This window comes from Crassostrea angulata, chromosome 8 (genome assembly GCF_025612915.1).
Source record: "Crassostrea angulata isolate pt1a10 chromosome 8, ASM2561291v2, whole genome shotgun sequence".
NCBI classification, from domain to species: Eukaryota; Metazoa; Mollusca; class Bivalvia; order Ostreida; family Ostreidae; genus Magallana; species Magallana angulata.
The window spans coordinates 33,811,320-33,830,242 of NC_069118.1; the positions used below are offsets into that span (position 1 = coordinate 33,811,320).

Genomic DNA, 18,923 nt, shown 5'->3' on the forward strand with positions numbered 1-18,923 from the left:
AATTGAGGAACGTCTCGTCTGTCCTTAAAGAATGTTTTACTCATACTGACTACTCAATACAATGCAATGCAAAATCCCCGTATAATTTTGTGTATTGAAATCTGAAAGCGAGAGTGGGCGTTTGAAATTGGGGATTTAAAAAAAAAGTATTGAATGAAAATCATTAAATTGAGTGCTGAGGTATTTATGAATCAGGGGCGGATACAGGATTTGTAGTTAGGGGGGCGTGGAAAAAATTATTGAGGCAGGGGGTCTGGGGTTTTTGTGTATTTTGAAGGTAAATCCAGGCTCAAAATACCGGTAGTGGTATTTTGTTTTTTAGTTAAAATGTATGTACACTTTTAAAAGATGAAATAAGCAATGAAAATAAACAAACAATATAAAGTTTTCATTTCTTTTAATCACCAGACTTCTGCCATCTACTATTTCCCCTTGGTGCTTACTTCCTTTACACAAAAGCCTGTAAAATATATATAACAATTTGACACATATTGTTACTTATACCTATACATGTATTAGATTGAAAACAAAATATTTTAAGCATTTATGAATTCCCAAAATTAACCAGGTTATCAAAGTTACAACATTCTAATGACGTTACGGTATCTGACCCCCTATTAGCTGTTAGAAATATCTGATGCATCAAATCTTCAGTATTCTTGCATTAAAATAGTTTATTTACCTAGAAAAAATTTCGAAAAATATACAGTAATCAATTAATGATTGCACATAGACCATCTGGTTTTAAATGCAATTATATATTTACCTTTGACCAGCTTTTAAATATTCAGAAATTTTTGCTTGCATCCCAAAGGGAAATGACAGTGCAGTCTACACTTGAAACAAAACTGCTGGGATTTCCAGTCGATTCTTGGTCGAAGCCCCAAGTTCAGGGCCCTGGGGAATTTGATGCAGCCACCATAATGAAATGACCAACACTGCTTTTTAAATTTTTTTAAAAATCTTAATTGGTTTGTTATCAGAACCTGTCAACATGCATTAGGGTCAGATGTTTATATATATGTTTATAGAGCAGCAGAATTACATTCAGCATAGCACAGCTGGTGTATCAATGAGGTGTAACATTGAGTCAGGCATAATTATAAATAAAGTGAAACACAAAATGCTAACTTTTCTATGTAAAATTTATCAAATCATCTACAGTCATGCAAACTTTGAAAATTTTAGGGGGCGTACGCCCTCCACGCAGCCCCCTAAATCCGCCAGTGTGAATATCGAATAATTAAAGATGTGCTGCATTAATATCTTAGGACTGAATAGAGTTACTGTATTTTGACATAATTAATATGTTTTTGCAAGCGCAATGTATACTTCTCCAAAGAAACCTGTAGCTGATGAAATTCACACTTTTCTTTATTGCAATAATTCAGCTCAGTTCAGAGGTTTGATTGGTTTCAAATGACGCACAAATGAATTTTGGCATTTACCGATAGCCTCACAATTCAGTTACACTTGAAAATGTAAGAATTAATTATTGCAGGGTTTGGTAGACACTCTGTTTACTTTTATCTTTATACAGAACTCTTCTTTTAAAGGAGATTAATACAGTCTAAAAATGATCACGACCATCGAGCCTTCTTATTATAGATAAGCGAACAAAATTCACACGTTTATGATTCGTAGTTGTGGATTTCTGCTTTCACCACATTATATTTTGGATCTTGCTCTGTAGTTATAAAACTTATACAAGCTCGATTTTTTTCTCAGTCTTGCTTTTTCCACTATGTACTAATTTTGTAAACGTGAAACTGAATCGAAAGGTTTCAAAAATTTTGAAATAAGTTCACATCGAAGTTGGTCCAGATGTTAAATATGAAAGTGTTTTTTTTTTTAATTTCCTCCTTTATTTTAATACACGTATCAAAAATAGGAGCTACTGACGTCCGCCAAACGCCGAAGTGAAGATAATTAAAATGGAATAATAAACCAATTGCAGTTGTATAGTTAAGAAGTTTGTTGGATTTTTTCTTACATATTACCGGTATACATATACATGTACATGTTATACGTAAAAATATTGAAAAGCTGTATAATCCTACAGATTAAGAGACAGATGGATTAATTTGGGGTGAACAACACCCATTGAATATATATGCTTCCTTGCTGTTACACGTACATTGTACGTCATTAGGTAATTGTTCGATAAGTAAATAAATAACATCCTAAAGATTTCAATAAAATACGAAAAATGATAAGTGGACGTCAGGAGAAAACAACAAGCCTTTTTTCTTACTCATTAAGGTAGATCAGGACGATGTAGTGTAAAATTGTCTAATTTTTTTTGTTGCTTTTTCTTTTAATGCATCAGCACTAAGATGTCCTTTACAACATGTATTATTTTCGCGGCCTCTTTCTTGCATTGCATGGGAGATATTTTGATATGAATGTCTCTTGTTGTCTGGAATTATGATCGTTTATGACAATTTCAATTTTCTGAATCAATGGCATGTATTGATATAACGGAATTAATTTCCTAGTTGTATTTGATAATTTTAACATTAGAAATTAATAAAAATTAATTATACCGTGGCCTTTTTATTTTGTGATATCATATTTTTATGAAATTACATGCAATAATAAAGTCAACACTTAAAACTTTTGAGTTTTTTAATTATAAACTTGAACAGAACGTGATAGCACATAAAAATGCTCAAAAATTTCATGTATCAACGTTAACACATGCTTTAAAACATAAAAAAAACTAGATGCTGTCATTAGACAGTAATACCCGCACCATGTGTTTGCCCCTAAATAACACTGTTTTGTACCAGTTTAATTAAAAATGAAGGCTATATGCAAGCTCCGGTAATACAATTAAAATTTATAATTTTCATAACTGAAGGATGAGATCCCTTCGCATATGATAATACACATCGTGACATGAGCAGCACTTTATGTGCAATTTGGGGTAGAACTGTTTGCAGTGAATTTTCAGTTAATCAATAATCTTAACATTTTATGTCATAGAAAGTATAATGGTCTATATAATTATTACAAACAAAATTAAAATTTAAATTATGCCCCCTCCCCGTGGCGGTTGCCGGTTTTAGATTTGCTTCTGTGTGCCTACATGAACATCATCGTGTGCACATATTCAGAGAAGGGGTGGGAGAGAGGGGTCCAGCCCCCCCCCCCCTTCCCCATGAAAATTCATTTATATCAATGGTAAAATTACCAAAAATACACCTTGGACCCCAATCCTCTTACAGACATGTAAACGCTCAAACCCATTGCGCTTCAATGTTAGGTAACATTATTTGGGGGGTAAATATTTAATCAATATTTAATATACTTTTTTGTTTATCTCAATAGAAAGTATACATGTACATCACAATATGCAGGTGTCCTGCAGCACCTTAAAGCTGTTATTTACCTAATAAAATAGTGCAAGTGGATTTGAAGAATAGGTTATAAAAATACATGCATGTTACAAATGAATGATCTTTGTCTGAAGTTACGTACACAACACAGGTCTGCATGTCTCATTAGCGGGTACTAGTTTTACCCAGCTCTTCAATTGAATGGGTTCACGTGTATACATACATGGGTGTTGCTAAAACGCGGAACGGAAAACAGAACGGAAAGCGGAACGGAAGGGAAAACGGAAAATCTTATCTAATCTTATTTACCTCATAGATTTGTTAATCATGCTAAAACGATATACTTTATGTACCTTTTAAATTTTTTTTTGAAAGATTAGCAATATTAGATTATTTATTCAAGAATATTTATTTCCTCAAAATTAACAGTACATGCATTGACCACTATATTCTGTCCCAAAATATCATCGATTCACTTTTTGCTGTATATTTATATATACCTCGGGGTTCAAGCGATTCTCTTTTAGAAGCATTAAACATTCTCATTATTCTTTCTTTAAAACGTCCTCTCTAGCTTATCAGCTGGTATAAATACACGGCTAAAAATAAAGAAGTCAACGGGGTTTTGCATTTCAACAGACCCGGATGATAGTGTTGAAAAATTGTGCAAGGTCTTCTGAGTGACTTCCAAATGGAGAAAAGATGTCAACATTTTCCATTATAAATCGTCCAAATGTGCTGCATGAATATTTTGGGATCGACAGACTATAGTCCCAATATATAATCGGAAAATCAAACCAGGCAACATCTAGAGCTCTCTATTCTGATCATATGTATATAGCTGCTGGAATAAACAACTGCTTAGTAATGCAAACGTAAACAATATTGCATTGCTAAAAATACTAGTTTCACAAATTACTAGTTTCACAAATTACCGGGTATTTTAATGTTTACTCTATTTTAATTTTTAATGTCGTCAGTCCTACGGTTTTTTTTCTTCCATCTTAATGATACTGTATCGTCTGCATGATAAAAGATCGTCTAGAACACCGAAAATTCAATTTTGATGTAAGTATGTACATGTACATCATATTTGAAATATAAAAATACTAAACACACGCATAAAATGCTTTCACTAACTGCGTACGTTACGCTGATATGCCACCAATACCATATAAGAAAAATAAGTAAAGAGTTATAGCTAATTTGCTCGTTTCATCATGTTAATGTTTCACAATTCGTATACCTTTGATTTTTCAGTTTCGTATTCAACTAAAGCCGAATGAATACAATGCTATAATGGATAGACATTAATTCATATGAATATTAATAAGATAACAACATGTTGATAATAATTCATTAGATATAAATAAAAGATACAAAGTAAATCGTTTCTGGCCAGTCTATACCCTTTTTAAGCGATAAATGTGATGATATTTTCCATTCCGTTCCGCTTTCCGTTCCGTTTTCCGTTCCGCGTTTTAGCAACACCCATACATACATGTCTGTGTTTTCCGTATGCAGAAAAGGATAAGTTTAGATCAGCTAAAGGAATTCATTATTGTTTTTTAATTGGATTATCATTATGATGTTGACCAATTTAGGTAAGCATAATACATGTAGTAGCAGTAGCACAACATAATGAGATGCCAGCATACATATATAAGTTCTACTTTCACTTTCTAAATGTGATCTCCCTTTGACAGCATACTGTATCATCATCTTTTAATATTTAAATAAGCTTATCATCGTTATCTATCCTATCGCATTCGTAAAGTTTCTGTCATTTTAGTTGCAAAAGTTATTTTTTTCATCTGTCAGACTGCATGCACTATTGATAGAGTTGACCCCATATTGACCCTGTATAAACAATTTCTTATTAAATTTGTGTATTACATGTAAGTACGTGTAGACAATTATCATTTTTATATGAGTTATAATAGGAAGGAAGGAGTATTTCTTTCTTAATGTATTATATAATGCATCAAATACAATGTAGGTCAAGACCTTATGGGACTGTTCTAGCAGACCCCACGAAACAGGAAAATACAAAATATCTTCTAATGTCATTATGATGCATCAATGGTGTAAAGTACATTAATGACCCCCAGGTGTTGTCTTTAACCCCCCCCCCCCCCCGCACCTTTATGAAATAGGAAATGATATGGTACACTGTATATTTTGTTAACTTCTGAGATCCTCATCCCTAAACCATATAATTTATTTTTGCTCTTTGTGTCATTGCGCGTAAAATTGTATATAGATTATGCCCCCTTGGAGACACCCTGACATTTTAGAACTAGAAATAATAATGTATTTTGTCTTATTCATATGTTACACAGTAGTGTTTGATCCATGTGGGTAATTCCTAGCCTAATGATGTCACTGCTATGTTTAGGAGACTTTACAATTGCCCCAAATAGGCGAATACACATGGAAGTTATGCATATAACATTTTGTTTAATAATCTTAAAAATTGAATTAAGCAATTTCCAAAATGTTAATGTGAATCACGAGAGAAAAAGCAATCAAGAAATGATTTAAAATTTGCTACTGCACACATGTAATAATGTATTAAGAAGACTGAATCTTTATAACCAGGTTAGATTGGGGGGGGGGGTGAATGTGGAGTATAAACATTTTTAATTTGAATCATTTATTGTTATTAATTTTAACTAAAATTTTTTTTTACCAGTTTATAAAAGTTTTTAGACACCCAAATTATATTTTGATTTTAATAGATCATTCGACAAGGGAGCGGGGGGGGGGGGGGTGAGAACAGTTTATATTTGAGTTTGTTTGGGAGTGGTGGTTCCAAGTCATATATTTGACAATTTTTTTATGTAATTTAAAATAAGACTAAGCCATATACTACAGTCATGAACATGAATAGTATAGAACAAAACACAAACTAATACATGCACATGTATATATACATAGGAAGTATTACAAAACAGATGATTGATCTCTATCTGGGTTCTTAAATTGAATCATATATCATGTACATATTATATTATTGTTTCTTTGTTCAAGGCATTTAAGATGGTATGTAGGTCATGATCCCAAGTGCTCTTCCGGAAATTATTAAATATCATAAAACCATTGAGATCCCCACCTTAATCCAAAGATATTATTCCTCCTTAGGTCATGCAGCGCATCAGATCATTATGGCATGTAAATCATGACCCTAAGGGGTCATCCTGACCCCCTTAGAATCAGAAATTGACAATAATCTTTAAATTATTGATGTTTGATGATCCTATCTCTATATAAACTTTATTTTTAAGTCTCCCGAATGAAATTTGGAGACTTATTGTTTTTGTACGGTTCTTAATACATGTATTATTATTCTTCATCTTCTTTTTCTTCTTTCCTGCTCTGAACTTGTTTCTCAGAGATGGCTGAACAGAATTGTACAAAACTCTAGGATATGATAGGCCTGCATATCTAGTTGTGCACCCTGGTTTGATTTTTCTCATTTTGGGTTAGACAACCACTTTTCGGGGGGGGGGGGTGTCAAAAGGGTGTGGGGGTCTAACATTGAAACTTGTAGGAAGAATCGTAGACTCTATTGTAAATGGTAACTTGAAAACGGACAAAGATAGTAATATAGGGTTTTCATAATCATATATTGGCTGTTACTGGCAATATATAGGGTTTATTAGATCTGACCCCTGGGGTCATCCCCACCCCCCAGGAATTTGAAATTACCATATATCTCAGAAACTGTTATAATCATGACCCCTAAACCATATATATTCATGTTTCTGATGTCAAGGGGCATCAAATGTTATGTAGGTCATGGGCCCTGTGGGTGGTCCTGACCCCCTCAAACAGCAAGTCCCTTAATATCTTCAAAACAGTTGAGATCCCCACCCTTAAACCATATATATTCTTGTTCCTTGTGTCAAGGGGCATCAAACGGTATGTAGGTCATGGGCCCCGGGGGTGGTCATGACCCCCCTTGAACAGAAAGTGCACGAATATCTCGAAAACGGTTGAGATCCCCACCCCTTAACCATATATATTCTTGATCCTTAAAGGGCATCAAAAGGTAGGTACCAGTAGGTAATGGGCCTCAGGGTTAAATTTAATTTTTCAAAACCGTAATGCACATCTATGGAACAGTTTCTATCATATCCCAAGATATGATGTGTCTATCCATTAAATCATAAAAGGAGTTCTAGGATCTATGTTTTTTGAAGTGATAAACGTCAATTTTCTGCTACTTTTTGACTCCCTGGATGAAATTTAAATTTTTAAAACCTTACTGCACGTCTTTAGAACAGTCCCTATCATATCCCAAGATATGATTGTCTATCCATTAAATCATAAGAGGAGCTCTTGGATCAATGTTTTTTTTTAGTGATAAACGTCAATTTTCTGCTACTATTTGACTCCCTGGATGAAATTTAATTTTTTAAAACCTTATTGCACATCTATAGGACAGCCCCAATTATATCCCAAGAGATGACGTAGCTACTCCAAAAGTTGTAAGAGGAGTTTTGGGAACCATATTCTTTTTGCAAAAAAACGTCATTTTTTGTTGCCCACTGATCCCCTTAATAAAAAAAATAATTCTGGAACCTGATCACGCCTCAATATGACACCCCGAATCATATACTAGAAGATCATTTGGCTACTGCAAAAAGAAAATGACGTTTTTGAAACCAGTTTTTTGTTAAAAAAAAAAAACCGTCATTTTTCAGCCATTAAATGACCCCCAGGACAAAATTGAAAATTCCGAAACCTTATTGCGCATCTATAGGATACCCTAAAACATATTCCAAAAGATGATTTGTCTACTGTTGAAAATGTAGGAGGAGTTCGAGGAGGAAGGTTTTTTGTGAAAAAACGTCATTTTTTACCAATTATTTGACCCCCAGGACTAACAGAGAATTTGTGAAACCTTTTTACAAAACAACATGATACCCCAAATCAAACTCCAAGAGTTCAGTTTGCTGGTTTATAAGATGTAAGAGCAGTTTGAGAAAGAAAAACGTGACAGACGGACGTACGGACGGACGGACAGAACAGGGTAAAAGCAATATACCCGAACTTTCTTTAGAAAGTGCGGGTATAAAAACTCTGATCATCTCCACTTTCTTGGCATTTAACGAAGATACTACAATAGGAATCACCGTTACCTGCACCTGTTTACCTCAATTTCCTAGATGTGGTTCTCAGGTTTGTAGTATGAAAATGTAAGCGTGTTTTATCCGTCAAAATATATATGAAACCGTAAATTAGAATGAAACATTCGATGAACAAATTTTTATACAGAATGTGTGAACTTCCTTGACCTGTTTGTGGTACTCTGGTGACCGTTAATGCCCGCGGGCCTACCTCTTATTTTTTTAAAACAATTCTCGATGCTTTTGTATCAGATCTGTTGTTTGCATCTTTCTCTATATATACCGGGTGAACTAAAAATGAAATGTCATGGTGTTTAAAGAAGCTGGATGCATAAATAGAGCTCTTCTTTTGGAGATTGATAGAATACTGTGGAATCATTTTTATTTGTGGGGCTCAATGTTCACTGATAGCCAAAATTTTCCTGGTTGTTAAGGACGTACTTTCGTTGGCAGCAAGTTCTATTTTGTAAATAAACGCTTAACAAATGTTTGTATATACGTTCGAGGGGATGTAAATTCGTTCCCAAGGGTTACCCACGAAAGCCACGAACATCCCCCCACCCCCAACGAACAATGATGATCCCACAGTATAAGTTGTCCTTAAAGTTGGCTTAAATGTTGCTTAAAGATGATCTTTAAGCTGCCTTTAAGCACCTTTAAGCCATCTTAACGCTTTCTTAAAGCCACCTTTCTGCACCTTTAAGCCAGCTTTAAGCAGCATATTTTTATTAAATTTAGATATAAAATGAAAGCATTCAAAACCAGTCAAACAAACTAATTTTGGTCTGTTAAAATAAACTTTTATAATCAATTGCAAAATCCCTAAAGAGTAAGAGAAAGACCGATATTTAAACATGATACATATGTTTATTGAAAAATATGCATCCAACTTTCCGCTATTAACAAAAATATTCATAAACTTAAAACAGCAATAACATTACAATAACGTTATCACATATTTACAGAGGAATAAGTATATCATTTTACAAGACATAACAAGAAATCAAATGATAATTAACATCACATAAGAACAAATTAGCAAAAGAAGCATTTTTGTAGTGGCATGAATTTGAATTAAATACATGAATTGTAAATGAAAAAAAAAGTCACACCAAAAACTAACCAGTAGATGAATTTTGGTCAGTTTTGGCTAAGTATTGAATCACCGTGTTCCTGACATCAATGCTCTGAGACCGTGTGTACTCGAGACACGATTTACCGCTTCTGTCCAGGTCCTGTGGATTGGCCCCATTTTCAAGCAAAGTCTGGATGAGTTTGAGTTTTTGGTGCCTGTGGCATTCGTTTGTCTCAATTCCACAAGCGGCCATTAAAACTGTCATCTGTTCTTGGTTTCGTTCATGAACATTGGCGCCTCCTTCAGCGAGGATTCGACCAAGTCGAAATTTCCCATCAGAAACTGCTTTCATGAGGTTGCAAGAAGACATGTTTGATTATCTTCTCACCGAGATTAAATGCTATCATCACGGCATGTGAGTGCATTATATAAAGAAAACCTTCCAATGAACATAATAGATAGAAATGTGGGGTTTACTACAATTATCACTTTTATATCCGCCAACATTATTCTTGAACGGTAACCAAATATAGAGTATAATTTACATGCAAAACCCTTGATTTGCAGAACATTCAATGTCTAAGACACACCTAACTAACCACATATAATTATTGCAGTTGAAAACAAAGCATCGCTGGTATGTTGGCACTTACGAAGAAGAACACTACACACATGGATAGAGTGGACCGAATACATGAATGATTTCCTTCTATTATCACGTTTGTATCCGCCAACATTATCATTTAAGGGTAACTTAATATGAAATAACGTATTATTTATTTCCACCGAATTCTAGTAGCTACGATACACCTAGTAAGCCCTATAAACATGCAATTAATCTTTAATTCATATTTTGATCATGGAATATGCTGATAAGCAGTTACAATTTATAAGAACACAATTATGTTGTTTACTTAGAGATGTGTAAATATCATAATCATTTAAAAGTTTTTAGAGAAAAAAATTAATAATTTTTTTTTTTATATCAATTACTCATCACAATTTATTTTATTGTGCATGTATTCGGAGTATAAAATTGGGCTGAATAAGTATTTCGTTTTATTCATAAAAAATACTTTATAGATCTATCAAATAATGATGAATGATGTTGGTGTATCAAAGGCGTATTTATATTTAGAAATGTCACATTTTAACATTTGAGGATAAACTAGGTTTTTTCTTAGAGAGAGAAAATAGTATTTTCCATCCGAACATGGATGAAGTTGTGGTAAAGTTGTTTAATGTTTACATTGCTTCAGTCATATTCACATTCCCAGAATAGATGACACAGTGTTTCTGAATAAATTTTACAAAAACTACAATAATTTGTATTGAATTTGCAAATTTTAAATAAAAAAACCCTGTAGATTCCTAATCAAACGTGAGGAAATAATTTCCGCGTAAAATCGATAGAAACAACCCTCGCGAATTTCAAAATCTCGGTTTTATTTTTCTGACAGTTTTGAACTATAGGAAATTATAACAAAAATTTTTCGTGATTTGATATAAAACTGCGGAATCGCGGAATTAAGTACTCGCGTAAAATAAGGATTTCACAGTATTTGTTGCTAGAATTCTATGTACACTTCTATAACTGAACCACCTTAATTGAATATCACTTGCTATTTTAAAAAGAACAAGCTATTTTGTTGGGTTTTTTCCTAACAGAGTCATCAACATTTATTTAATCTTAACTATTTTCCCTCTAGTTTTTACTTTTTGGCGTTTTAAATTTGTACTTCTGACTAATAAAAACATCACAGAAATATCTACTACTTTGTTTGCTTTTAGTTATTAATTGTAAGACGATGTGACTTCTTTGCATGTTATCATAGTCATATTTCAAATAAAATTTTCTAATGCAATTAACTAGTCCCAAAAACAATGTGAAATTTAAAAAAAGAAGTAAAATGTTGTTCAAAAGTCATGATATTCTATAAAGCAAAGCACCGTCAGTATTTTATTTACTCATTAGCAATAACGCATAAGGTTGACAATTATAAAGAGGATGACATAATAATAATAATAATAATAATCCAAACAAAGCTACATGTGTCAGAGTTAAGTTATCAACATAGTTATTACGATAAACAGTTAAAGGTCGTGCTCTTTGTTTTGCTATCAGTCGACACCAAAGTTCCTTTGCTTCTGTCAACTTTTCTTGGCAACTGGGTAATCTTGTTTTAGTTCACCCCGTGCGATTTATCATTAACAATTAACCGTTTGATCGAACAATACATTTGGCAGGAATCGCAAGGAGATTCAAATTCAATACATCATTTGTCAATGCGTTTCATGTGCATGTAAGTATCGATTACAGACGTTTAGATTAAAGGGTTCAAAGAAAGTCTCACGTGTAAATACGCAGGTACGTTTAGCATTTGCAACAGAATGTTCTTACGTTGTTGAAAGACAAGGTGAACGTACACATTGCACAATCAATTCAATGATTTTATAAAATAGCATCAGAGGGTTTTCTTATGAGGGAAACGCTTTAATGCAGGTAAAAAAATAAACGTACTTCAAAACATCCTAAAAATGTACATTTCAGTGGTATTCCAGAAAGTGGACAGGTCAATTTTCAAAAACGCAGTTACTGTCTGGTTTACTTCCCATGTTGTAAAATTCATCTATTAGTAGATACAATTACCAGATCCATAAATACAGCATATCTCCAATAATAGATGTATTTATTTATCTTTTTTCTGTACACTAAAAGCGATAACTGTCATTATGGATGGATAAGAGAAAATATTGGCAGCGAAGTTCTAGAAAAAAAATAAAAATACCAAGCATTAAATGTAATCAACAATAACAGATCATACATGTATGTATAACCTTATTTTTGTTCTGTTTTGATTTTTTTTATATATATAATCATATCAAACAAAAAGAATGTATAATATTTTGGCATAAATTTAATGTGTATGATTTTGTTATTACCATCTTCGCTAGCCAGGGTTTTCGGTCCAAGGGTTTTCGGTCCACTTTGCTCCCCATAAAACGCAAACTGGACCGAAAACCCTTGGCTAGCGAAGATGGTTATTACAGACTGTAACATATTTACCAGCAAGTAATAGACTTTACTTTAACAGACACTATAATGAAAGAATTATTTCATTCTGAGTGTAAAAAAAATTTCTCATTGACTGCCATGTTTTGCATTCATTTATGTCTTGGTTTTTTATTTTCATGTACTTCCGCAGCCGAAGAGAAACAGTTTTTCACTTTAATTGATTTTGAAAGAGATAGCGTTAATTAGAATTTTTAATTTGAAAACAAAGTTTTAAGGAATTTGTTCAAACTTTTATTCATTTGCATTTTCAGCAAAACATTACAACAAAGAAGGCGAAAAATGAAATGAAATCAAATTTAACAATTTATCTGCAAATTTAAAATAACATTAGCTGTTTCTAAATGATTTAACCTGGATAACGTTATGCTTGTAAAATATGAACTATAATATAGCAATGTCCTCTTACACAAATTGCCACGTCATTTTTTCAAGTATCGGATCACCATGTTCCTGACATCAGTGCTCTGAGACCGTGTGTACTCGAGACACGATTTACCGCTTCTGTCCAGGTCCTGTGGATTGGCCCCATTTTCAAGCAAAGTCTGGATGAGTTTGAGTTTTTGGTGTCTGTGGCATTTGTCCGTCTCAATTCCACATGCAGCCATAAGAACTGTCATTTGTTCCTCGTTTCGTTCATTAACATTGGCGCCTCCTTCAGCGAGGATTCGACCAAGTCGAAATTTCCCATCGGAAACTGCTCTCATGAGGTTGCAAGAAGACATGTTCGACCGTCAAGTCACGGATTGAAATTGATCAGCCGACTGTGTGTGTGTGTGCTTTATGTATAGCGAAGACTTTCAGCGATTGGTTATGTAATTTGCAAAGATGCTATTGACATTTATTATCACATTACAATCTACCACTAAGGAATGAAGAATCAACTTTTGAACATTGTACGATAATAGTGCACTATTTGATTGGCCAAAAAAACCAAAACTTCACTCAAATCTGGGAATGTAAATAGCAAACGTTGCAAAAAAAATAAACATAAAAAGAATAAACGAATGAATAAGCCATCTTATCATTTACATTTATATTTTTCAAGTCTCAGTCTCTCAATCTTCGATTACATTAGTGGGTTAAACAACAAAAATTATTTTAGAGAGTGTGTTGCAAACTGTAACAGCGAATTTTATACTTTTGTCTTTTATTAAGAAGTCTCGTCAATCTGTGCAAACTATACAGTCATTGTTCTCACTGTAATTAAGTTTTGATCGATCTCAAATTTATTATTTCACACAATTTGCAACTTCTCAAACTTAAGTATAAGATAAAACAATATACCAATTATTTATATGTATTGTAGGTATTGAGAAGAATTTGTCACTAATAGCCGGTTGCGTATCTCGGGTTTAAACCCCCGATCAATGAATCCGAATCCAGATAGATGCGTTGCACACAGGTAAGGCTGAGGTGAATATGCTCAAAATATCAGTAAATAATCAACCTGGTGGGGGGGGGGGGGGGTAAATCTTGCTTTCAGCTCCCTTGGGGGAAATATGGCGGATTATTTGGAAGGTTTGATCTCATAGAAATATTGCTTAGAAGAGAACAAATTGTTAGAGACAGACTTAAAGTCAGACGACACGTTCCTCAAACATTTTTTTTGGTATCCTCTCGTAATAAAGTGTTCCAATAAAAAATATTAATCTGATAATTACTTTAAAAATGATCAAAATTTACTTGGATTTGGTCACTATAAAAATCACTCATTATTGTAATGATGTGAAATATTTTCACTCCTTTTTCTGTTCTTTTCAAAGTTCAATGATCTACTTTTGATCTGTGGAGAGGTACTTCTGGGTATTTACAAACTGAAGGCGGAGTTGACCATCGACGGTTTGGAGGTGGGTAATGCATGTAGAAAGCTAACTGTGGCACATTTATACTAGTATTCAGAAATATTTTAACTCTGCACATTTAATTGCCATGGATATATTGCTCTTGTATTTTTTTTGCAGTACGGTAGGAATTTGGTTATAGTGAATTTCTTGGGGACTAACTGTCCCAAACATTTTCATGTTTGCTTTATATGCATGTAGTCTAGATACTGGCAAAATTTATTTGTGTAAATTGATTTAATTTTTGTAAATGGCAATGCCAAAAAAAACAAAAAATAAATGTTTGGGAAAAAAAGAGAAAATCATTTTTCTATGCATGCCTTCAAAATTTCTATAAATTTATTATTTTTGTCTTTGTTTTTTATTTCATTAATTCTTTTTAAATTAACAAAGAGTTATGCGTGTTGCCCATATTTTATCATGAGTATACTTTCATCTATAAATACCAGTGAAATTACCCAAATATAGTTTCCAGAGTATGCTTTATTCATAATAAACATCCGTATTAACTATTTTCCACAATTTGACCATAAATATCAAAGTCCATGATAACCACTTCCATTCCCCATAACTACATTGTACCAGTATCATTGTCCATGAAAACCAGATCATGTTTCATGCTTACACATAGGTACCATTTAACATTTCCCTTGTAAAGATACTAGCATACATTTGCTTCATCAAAAATATACATTTATGTTTTTCATTATGGTGATGCAAATGATACATATGTATGATATTATAACTGTTTTTATTTTAAGGATAATTAAAGTCGGTGCAACTGCGCCGCTCTCAGTGGAGAGAAAAACTAATTCATAATTTGTTGAAATAGAAAAAAATAAAGTATGATGTACATTGGGCCAAGGGGAGGAAACATAAAATAATTTGGTTCCTAAAGAATTGTTATTGTCAGTATGTGTTTACAAAAAAATGACAGCAACTTTTTCTTCACATTTGCAAATTATTAAAGGACATCTGACATGTTTTCTGACAGACATGAATGATAAATTGAGTATATTCAGATCAATATTATTAATTCATTATAATGGTTCAAGGAAATTAAATCATTGCATACTTTTGATTTACAAAGAGTCATGGTCTTTTTGGAATATAAAACTGGGAATACTGCTGAACAGTTTGTATATATCTGTATTTTAAAATCAAAAAGCTTTCCCATAACTTAATAAGTACAGTACTACCGGTATATGAAATATTAATTTTATAAGGTGAAAGTTTTTAAAGGCTAAAATAAATGCAATTTTGAATAGAGTTTATAGTACATTGTTATTAATATTTATTCCATTTTGAAGACTTAATACAATTTAGAATAGAGTTGTTACCACTATTATTTCTTCCATTGTAACAAAATGTTACTTCATTAATACTTTCAGTAACACAAGATATCTATACCATCTAGCATCGACGTTGTATTATACAAAGAATGAATTGTTTCCATGTTTGTTGTGTTTAAGCGTATTTGTAATAAATGTGGTAATAATCGTTCATAACGCAGGTACTATTTTTGTTTGTATTTTTACAGATACTCGAAGGGGAAAATATTGACATTCCAAACACATTTTACGTCAAAAGCCGACACAAAATCATCATATGTGTTGTGTAGTCATTTTGAATATTTGAAAATAGGTTGAAATACTTGTTAAATTTTGACAGCATTATGTCAGTTTATCAGTGATATTGGTTCAATGAATTGTCAAATGACAGGGGCTAATCCCTTTTTGACCTTAATTTCAATGTAACCATAGAGTTAGCTGCTATGATTAGAGTTGTGTTAACTAAAGCCAATATGTTACTTAAAATAGTGGCCTCTTGATTTACATGTACATTGACTTACAAGCTTACATTGAAATTAAGGTCAAAACGGGCATTGGCCCCTGTGGGTCACATAGAATGCATTGAATATATAAAATTATTATGACATGTTCAATGATGGTTGTAATTGGTTTGATCGACCGTAGGCCTCCAATTTGAACTCAGGATTTGAAATTTTTTCTGATAAGCTGCCCAGTTAAGTTAAGAGTTCAGTTAAAACTAATAATTATTCTTTGCTATTATTATTTTTGATCAACATTCTACATCAGATGTTGTAGATTTTTACAAAAAATTATATGCGGCCATCCAGGCATATATACAGATTAGTCATAGATTAATATCGTACATAGCAAAAATATACTTGAATGTACTGTCGAATGAGTGATTTGGGGTTATTTAGGAAACCTAGACTTTTTTTTCAGATGTATCTGATATTGTTATGAAAGTTATAATATTTAATTTTTAAATAAATAAATGATTTTTTTAGTACAGTATGTTAAAAACATATATATATATATATATATATATATATATATATATATATATATATATATATATATATATATATATATATATATATATGTACATTAAAAAAAATATTAATATATATATATATTAAAAAAATATTAATATAAAAAATGATATACACCTTAGGAGTACTTATATTTTTATGAGAGATTGGCTGGAAAAGGATTACTATCGATTACATGAAGATAGTTTCTCAAATCAGCAGAAAATTTGATTTTGAAAGATAGCATGATGCTTGATTAAAAAGTATGTAAGTCAAATAGGCAAAAAACTCTGGATAAAGGAGTAAATATGAACAAAAGCCCCTGACCAGGTAGATTTGATAGTGATGATATTGTCAAGATTTAGTTGTAACAAATTCAATTTCAAATGAATCTTCCATTTTAACTTTTATTGATGGTTCAGTATCTTTTTTAATTGCAATCTTTTATTTTGTGATTGCAGAAATCCTGGTGAAGAAAGTAGTTCGTGCGAGGTATGTATATGCTGTTAAGGCAGAATATTAAGACTACTGTATACAGAGAAATATTTCCCTTTGTTTTTATTTCACCACTTTTGTCCTAGTTGTCAGCGGGTGAATTTAAGACTGGGCCAATGTCCAATGTCCAATTATCACTCTTTCAACACGACTTTCTGTGGGCAAATTTGAAACGGGGCAATTTAACTGTTTGCAAGTGATGAAAGGACAGGGCAATTTAACTGTTTGCAAGTGATGAATGGCAAAAATAACATGGGGCGAAAAAAACCCCTGTATACAATATGTATGATAGAGGTCTCTAAGGGCCTACAGAGACATTTTGCACAAATGCATTTCTCACAGTTATTATTATAGTAGATATTCTATTTCAATGCAGTTCTGATGCATTTTTTTCCTTTCACATTTCAGAGTATCAAAAATGTGATCAAAGATTATAAAGTAAGAAAACCTTCAGTACGAGCAGGGGAGTTACCACCATGCAATGGAGGAGAGGTAATGGAAATTACAAGCAGAATATACTGAAGCTTGATCCATATTCAAAGCCAAAGATTTCACCTGGATTTAATTAAAAAAAAGTTCTGATGTGGCATCAATCTTGTAAAATGTCTATTATGTATATAATCATATTAATTTTTTATAACTGGGATTTTGTCTATCCTCTTTGAATAAGGTGTCGGAAAACGATCTCGGCAATGTGGCCCCACACTGGATCAAGGACGATGAGGTCTCGATGTGTCAGCTGTGCAGCAAATCATTTACAGCGTTAAAACGGCGGCACCATTGTCGTGCTTGTGGAAGGGTGTGTATATCCTTAAATGTATATTACCAGTACACTAAAGAACTGTTTCTTGATGTATCAGTTTGCATACATGTATGCAGGTATATAGATTGTAAAAAACCTCTGCATTCACAAATTTATCCTCTCAATATTTAACTGAAAATGTATTGTTGCCCATTTATGAATGAATATAAAGTTTTTGAATTCAACATGTTTTTTCCATTCTTGCTTTCTTTAAAGAAATGTTACTTCAAAATCTAATTTCATTAAGCATTATATGCTTTAAATTTGTTTCTGACACAAATACAGACATAGTTAAAAGGATGGATATCTAGTCATTTCTTTTTATATTACAGGAATATGAACTGTAGATTAGATAATTTAGAAGAGACAAGCTGTTAAGCATTGTCTTTCTATTAATACAGGTTGTATGCGGAAAGTGTTCATCAAAAAAGAGTAATTTAGCGTATGACAACAACAAGCCAAATCGGGTCTGTAATAAATGTTTCGTCATCCTGAAAAACGTGGATGGAAAGGTGGTGGACCAGAAAGTTCCTAAAGGGGTCAAACTGGTAAGTAAAAGGGTCAAATATCTGCAGATTAATATTGAAAATAGGATACTGAAAATTCCTTATTTTCACGAGTACTTAATACCGTAAAACTGCTGTTTTGCATCAAATCACAAAAATATAAAATGGCGAGGACCAATTATTGTTTTGATTTCATATGATAGCTCAAAAACTGTGAAAAAATAAGAACATGATTTTAAAATCCGGGAGGACTGATTTTTACGATTTTATGTGGAAATTAATTCCTCGCCTTTGATATGGAATTTACAGTA

The 18,923-nt window shown here is 32.6% G+C and overlaps 3 protein-coding genes across 4 annotated transcripts in view; 1 reads left to right on the top strand and 2 right to left on the bottom strand.

Annotated features, from left to right (window-relative positions):
- Positions 1 to 18,923, top strand: part of LOC128161746 (FYVE, RhoGEF and PH domain-containing protein 2-like) — a 41,277-nt gene that overhangs the window by 20,670 nt on the left and 1,684 nt on the right. For both annotated transcript variants that reach the window (XM_052825137.1, XM_052825138.1), the window contains 3 exons: positions 17,713 to 17,796; positions 17,975 to 18,103; positions 18,508 to 18,654. In XM_052825137.1, coding sequence (XP_052681097.1) covers positions 18,035 to 18,103; positions 18,508 to 18,654 — 216 coding nt within the window. In that variant the 5' untranslated portion in view covers positions 17,713 to 17,796; positions 17,975 to 18,034. The remainder of the gene's footprint in view (positions 1 to 17,712; positions 17,797 to 17,974; positions 18,104 to 18,507; positions 18,655 to 18,923) is intronic.
- LOC128161749 (ankyrin repeat domain-containing protein 34B-like) lies at positions 9,372 to 9,931 on the bottom strand. The gene has a single exon (XM_052825141.1). The coding sequence runs from the start codon at positions 9,919 to 9,921 to the stop codon at positions 9,595 to 9,597; it is 327 nt and encodes a 108-aa protein (XP_052681101.1). The 5' UTR covers positions 9,922 to 9,931; the 3' UTR covers positions 9,372 to 9,594.
- LOC128160913 (ankyrin repeat domain-containing protein 34A-like) lies at positions 13,047 to 13,349 on the bottom strand. Its single transcript, XM_052824206.1, has one exon. The coding sequence runs from the start codon at positions 13,347 to 13,349 to the stop codon at positions 13,047 to 13,049; it is 303 nt and encodes a 100-aa protein (XP_052680166.1).